General features: G+C 37.7%; 1 protein-coding gene across 2 annotated transcripts; it reads left to right on the forward strand.

Annotated features, from left to right (window-relative positions):
* The first annotated feature begins 3,445 nt into the window (after window positions 1-3,445).
* Window positions 3,446-6,315, forward strand: ponzr2 (plac8 onzin related protein 2). 2 transcript variants are annotated; one of them, XM_089126365.1, is made up of 5 exons: window positions 3,446-3,519; window positions 3,795-3,859; window positions 4,377-4,503; window positions 5,247-5,401; window positions 5,643-6,315. In XM_089126365.1, the coding sequence occupies exons 3-5, from the start codon at window positions 4,398-4,400 to the stop codon at window positions 5,763-5,765; spliced, it is 384 nt and encodes a 127-aa protein (XP_088982491.1). In that variant the 5' UTR covers window positions 3,446-3,519; window positions 3,795-3,859; window positions 4,377-4,397; the 3' UTR covers window positions 5,766-6,315. The 2 variants fall into 2 exon arrangements, with proteins under 2 accessions (XP_088982491.1, XP_039531539.2); XM_039675605.2 differs by having other exon boundaries at window positions 3,456-3,519; window positions 3,788-3,859.
* Window positions 6,316-6,980: the final 665 nt, after the last annotated feature.

Genomic DNA, 6,980 nt, shown 5'->3' on the forward strand with positions numbered 1-6,980 from the left:
TTCTCTCCTCTACCCCTCTTCACAACCTCTTACTTACCATCTCTTTACAGCCGATGACTTTGCTTACTACTTCACATATAAAACTACAACCATCAGCAGTCAGTTCTCAGCATCACACATCCAGGAACTCAAACCAGCCACACTCACAGATAAAAATCTCCTCTCATCCTTATCTTCTCTCTCAGATGAAGAACTGTATCTTCTCTCTCAGATGAAGCTTCTCATCTCCAGCCACCCAACCCCCTGCCCAATAGACCCCATCCCATCACCCCTCCTACAAGCCATTTCTCCCACACTTCTGCCCACACACTGCATTCAAGTATGCTTGGGTAACCCCACTGCTTAAAATTCCTATATTAAACACTTCACTTGTAGACCTGTCTTTCTCCTCCCATTCATAATGAAAGCACTTGAACAAGCTGTTTTCAACCATCATCTTTCCTTTCACAGAACAACCCACTGGACAATTGTCTGTCAAGTTTTGAAACCAATCAAGATGATCACTCAGTCAAGACTGCCTTGCTGCTGGATACGAAAGCTCTGCGGATTGCAAGAGCTGATTCCAAATCATTCGTTTTCATTCAAAATCATCAGTTCTAGATCTACCTGGAACTTTCAACACTGTTAATCATCAGATAATCTTACGAAGATAAGGAGATAATAAGATCTTTCTGTACACTGCCGTCACTGGGCATCAATGGAACTCCACTGGTTTGAATCTTACCTCACAGGTAGGTCGTTTATGATTGCCTGTGGAGGGAAGGTATTCAAAACACATCAGGTCATTGGGGTACCCCAGGGATTAGTTCTTGGACCTCTCCTCTTCTCCAAATGCACTACATCACTGGGACCCCATTATACAGGCACATGATTTCAATGATTATTTATTGACATACCTTTGCAAATCTCCATATAGACTTTGTAACCTGTCAATCGCTTCAGATATTTCCTTATGACTCAATAGAAACTCTAAAAGCACTGAAAAAAGCCACATCTTGCAGATGAACAGTCTCTTTTAAAAGTTGTGCAGTGACTCCCTGGGAAGGAAAGGTATTTGAAACACATCATCAGGTCACTGGGGTACCCCAGGGTTTAGTTATTGGACCTCTTCACTTCTCCATATGCACTACATCACTGGGACCCCATTATACAGGCACATGATTTCAATGATTATTTGTTGACATACCTTTGCAAGTCTCCATATAGACTTTGTAACCTGTCAATCACTTCAGATATTTCCTTATGACTCTATAGAAACTCTAAAAGTGCTGAAAACAAAAGCCACATCTTGCAGATTAACAGTCTCTTTTAAAAGTTGTGCAGTGACTCCCTGGGAAGGGAAGGTATTTGAAACACATCATCAGGTCACTGGGGTACCCCAGGGATTAGTTCTTGGACCTCTTCTCTTCTCCATATGCACTACATCACTGGGACCCCATTATACAGGCTCATGATTTCGATGATTATTTGTTGACATACCTTTGCAAATCTCCAAATAAACTAACCTGCCAATCGCTTCAGATATTTCCATATAACTCTATAGAAACTCTAAAAGTGCTGAAAAACAAAAGCCACATCTTGCAGATGAACAGTCTCTTTTAAAAGTTGTGCAGTGACTCCCTGGGAAGGGAAGGTATTTGAAACACATCATCAGGTCACTGGGGTACCCCAGGGATTAGTTCTTGGACCTCTTCTCTTCTCTATATGCACTACATCACTGGGACCCCATTATACAGGCACATTATTTCTCCTACCATTGCAATGCTTTGACACACTTTTCACTTAAACCAGATGATCTCACAGTATCTGCACAGTTCTCAGACTGGCGGACATCTCTGCTTGGATGAAAGAATATTACCTACAACGCAACCTAGCAAAGACGGAGCTTCTCGTTTTCACAGCCACCCTGTCAGTCCAATACAACTTTATCCAGCTAGGTTTTTCAACAAAAATCCCATCAAGTTTGGCCAGGAATTTTGGGGTAATCTTTAATGATCAGCTGACCTTCAAAGACCACATTACTAATAGCACGGTCATGCAAGTTTGTACGGTATAACTTCAGGAATATCAGGACCTTCCTAACACAACTTCTCGTCCAGGCCCTTGTGCAATGCTCTTCTCGCTGGACTTCCATCATGTGCAAACGAACCCCACAACTGATCCAGAATGCAGCGGCTCGACTGGATTTCAACGTACCCATAAGACCCCTCAACTCATCGCTGCTTATCTCTCTGCATTGGCTCAAAAATTCAAGGTATTTGTGACTGCCTACAGGACGGCCACAGGCTACACCCTCCTACCTCCACTCTCTATTACGAGTCGTGCCCTCGTAAGGAACCTCCGATCTGTAAGTGTACAGCACCTTGCGTTACCATCAGGCACAAAATCACTCTTAAGAATGTTTTTATGTAATGTTCCTTGATGGTGAAATGATCTTCGGTACAGCTGAATACCTGACAATTTTCAAGAAACACCTGAAAACTCATCTCTTCCGTGAGCACTTAATTGCTGCCTGCTGAATAATAATAATATTAATAATAATAATTCCATTTCACTATTCCTTCACTTATGTTCTCATCGTTTCTTAATCCCTCCTCTTGCTTACTTTTCTGAACGATGGCTAAAACTTTGTATTAATAGCACTTCTTGTGTTTTTGCTTCATTAGTTGAATTGCTTGTATTCCTCAATTCAAGTTGCTTTGAATAAAAGTGTCTGCTAAATAAATAAATGTGAATATGAAACAACTAAAGATGCTGCATCATGGGAAAGGTCACAAGATTGAAAAAGACAAGAGGATTGAATTAAAAAAAAAACGTATAAGGAAGAAGATAAGCGAAGATTATTTGTTGGCATACTGCCATAGAAACTATTTAACTTTTCAAATGCTTCAGATATTTTCTTTTGACTCTATAGAAATTCTCTGTTAAAAGTTGTGCAATGGCTGTCATCGTCATTTGAACATTTCTTTATGATGTCAAGATATGAGTTTCAGCAGGTCCGTTCTTAATATATTGCATTTTTGATGAGTGCAGAGGCACTTATGGGAAATGTTTAATGGATGCTATTGCTAACAGGATTCCTTTACTTCAGCAGAAACAGTTCAGAAGCCTGTCATCTGACGAAAGCTCTGAATGAAGACAAATATCAATGCAGAAGTCTTCAGGTTTTATTCTGTTATATGTTGCTTGGCTATTTCTCGCCAGTGACTATCTTTGAATTTAAAGTCATAACATTTGCACATTTTTAATGATTATTTTGTGTCTGGATATATTTTGAGAAAGACAAAGAAGCAGGCTGGGAAGCAGATACACATGCATGATTAGATTTATTAAAGTGCAAACACAAAGTAACTAGTGGGACTAGAAGAAACACAAGGGCTATATATACACAGACAGACAAGCTTAACAAGGGGGTGTGGCTAATAAGAAACACCTGGGGAGACTAATCAACATTAAACCTACAAAGAACTGCAAAACATGGAGCAAGACAGGAAATATCATAAGAGTCCAGAAACACAGGTTGGAATTATAACATTTACTCTCTGAAGGTGTTGATTATGTGGTTTCAATGAATAAGTTACCAGTTTCGTATATGGTATATTTTCATGCATTTCTGGATTCTTTCATTTGCAATGGAGCAATGCAGTATTGTTCTCCACCCTGTCTTGTGCATTTTTTTCAGTGTACATAATGCTAAAAGGATGCTGCTGCCAAACAGGTTAAGGAGGTTTTTCTTTAGAGCCAAAATGATGACATTGTTGTTGTTTTTTTTTTTTTTTTCAAAAAGCGCTCAGTTAAAAGGCAAGATTGTGATCAGAAACTGCAGATACTTTCCATTACACTGGACCTGCCAACACAGGTAAGTGTAGAGATATGCTGAATCAGTGAATCCTTTCGTTACTCTCATCTGCATTTTTTACGATAATTTAAACTTTTAAGACTTGAATAGTTTTCACTGTGACAGTGCCTTTATGAAAACCATAATCACTTTTAATTAGATCTCTTATGTCAGGAAAATATCTTATCTGTTAAATTTATCAAATATATACAATATTTAAATTAAAATAAGCATCTACTTGTGTAGTAAATTAATATACTAAAATATTATGTAAACATCTTATAGTAAGGTTTCCTTTTTTAACTTTATTTGACTGCATTTATAAATCTAATGTTAATCTTAACATTTATGAATAAATTTAAGTTTAAAAGTTGTATTTGTTAACATTAGTTCATGCACCGTGAAATAACATGAGCATTTTTATTAACTAACATGAACAAAGGTTTATAAATGCTGTTTCTCTCTCACACACACTCACTCAGTCACTCACGCTCATTGGTGTGTGATGCCTAAAATCATACTTCTCTATCTGTTGTAGCCTACATTTGTAGTTGTAAGCATGTCCAACTCCATGGTAGTCATGCAGCCAAAGCCTGTTATGATCTCTAATCATTCTGATCAGTGGGGATCAGAAATCTGTGACTGCTGTGATGACATGTCTGAATGTAAGTAAAGTTTGGAATAAAATACAAAGGTTACACTTTAATTTTGTGGTTCACTTTATAAGTAGCTTTGCTACTCATTTACATGCGAACTAACTCTCATTAGAGGATCAGTAGACTGTATACTGTTTTGATCTTTTGATTTGTATACTGGGTGTTGGAGTTTAAGTTGACATGGGGGACCATCAAAATAAAGTGTTAGCCGATAGCAGACTGTCTAACTTGAATAAAAGTTTGTTGACATGTAGCCTAGTTGCAAAGTTGCATACAGTTAGTAATAGTGGAATTAAAGGGAAAGTTCACCCCAAAATGAAAACACTATATCATTATTTAACCTCATGTGATTCCAAACCTGTGACTCACGTTCTGATACCACTTTTATTTTAAGGTGACAGTGACCCTTTAGTATAAGTACTACTTGGTCAAGTAATAGCAGTAAATTATGCACCCTTACAAGTAACTAACCCTAACTGTAATTAGGATGTGTAGTCTAGTTAATTAATATTACTCAGTACTGAAGTATGTAACCTTAAATTGGGAACCAACTTTCTTAGTATAGTTTCCTGCACTCGCTCGGTGTGGTCAAGGATCTGAATTACCTGAAGTAACAGAGAAAGTTCCGCTGCAGCATCATGCAAGGACTTCTGTTTTGATTTGTTAGCTCAAATCTTTATCATGCTACTAGAACATGATGATGTAATGTATTGTAGGCTAATAAATATTATGACCTCCCTTTCTGTAAACAGGCTGCTTTGCTTTCTGGTGTTTCTCGTGTTACGCGTGCATTAATGCCAAGAAATACGGTGAGTGCTTATGTCTCCCCCTGCTGGACTTCTGCGGGTGCGTCCCACCCATAACCATATCCATGAGGGCGTCAATGCGCCAGCGTTATGGCATTAAGGTGAGAATCATTTTTCTATCTAATTTACTTTAGTTTCATTTATGGGAGACCAAGGCTAGTTGTCTCAGCCTATTCAACAGAGAAATAAATATCAGGACCAAGAACGTTATTGTTTTATTATTTTTTTATTATTATTATTGTGGTAAAGTGCCATACACAAACGATGTAAAAAAAATATTGTAATACTAGTGATGTAGACTTATAAAGACGTAACGGCTATATTACAAATGTTCATTTGCAGGGTGATATGTGTAATGACTGCCTGATGGCCACATTCTGCAGAGGATGCGTTTGGTGTCAGATGTCACGAGAGATGAAGGCACGAGATCTACAAATCACTCTTATTGGTGCCAGGAATTTATAAATGAAGTTCCTAAATAACTACCTAATCATACAAGCTATAGCGAGTTATAAAATAGGCCTAATAGTCGTGAGCTATAGCTTAAACTCGCAATTCTGAGAGGGAAAAAAAAAGAAATTCATTTAGCCTATAACTCGTAACTGTGAGTTTGTGAATCACATTTCCGAAAAAAGATCGAAACTTGCAATTGCGAGGAGAAAATTGCGAGTTTAGCTATAGCCTATCTCGAGTTGAAGGTTCCTCGAGCCCTATCCACTGCAGACAGCAAGCCAAATAATTAGCAAACAAACGCGCGAATATCTTTTTAAAGTAGGCTATTGCATTTGCGTGTGTAGTGTAGCCAATATACCAGCCTACTACTACTTCTAATAATAAAAAGGAAAGTCTTTCATGCAGCCTATTTATGAATGTAGGGCTATCATTACTTGATTTGGTCATTTATTGATCTAGCCCAAGTTGTTTTTGTATGAGGCTTATTTTAATAATGATGATTTTATGTAAATCGCTGATGTAATTTGTTGAAATGGAAATGTAATAAATGTAGTAATTGTCATCTTTATTGTCAGTTACTCTAATCTGCATAATATCATCATGAAAATGTGTATGGGGATTGCTATATATAGGCTATTGAATACACTTATGTATTCACAAAATACAACCAATAGTAAACTCTCATAAAAAAGGTACAAAAGCTGTCACTGGGGCTGTACCTTTTCAAAAGTTACACTTTTGTACCCAAAGGCTGCATATTGGTAGCTTAGTGGTATCTATTAGCGCCTAAAATGTACATATTAGCACCTGAAATGTACATATTAGTACCTAAAATATACATATTACCACCTAAAATGGACATTAGCTCATGAAATTGACATTAGCACCTAAAATGTACATCTCAGCACCTGAAATGTACATATTAACACTTAAAATGTACTTATTAGCTCATGAAATGGACAAAAGTTTACCTTTTAAAAAGGTACAGCCCCAGTGACAGCTTTTGTACTTTTTTTCTGAGAGTGTATGATTATGTTACATCTTAAATCTTACTTGTGAAAAGTAATTCCCGAGCGATAGTCCGTCGATTTGAGCAGGAATATGCTGCACAGTGCTCTGCCATCTACTGCTGCTTTGCAACACAATAGGAATACGACCGGTTCAAGATGGCGGCCGGATTTCTCCATGCCCAGCGGCCAATAGGGCATCTAGTCTCCATATGATATC

This window comes from Pimephales promelas, chromosome 23 (assembly GCF_988280905.1).
Source record: "Pimephales promelas chromosome 23, fPimPro1.hap1.1, whole genome shotgun sequence".
Taxonomy (NCBI): Eukaryota; Metazoa; Chordata; class Actinopteri; order Cypriniformes; family Leuciscidae; genus Pimephales; species Pimephales promelas.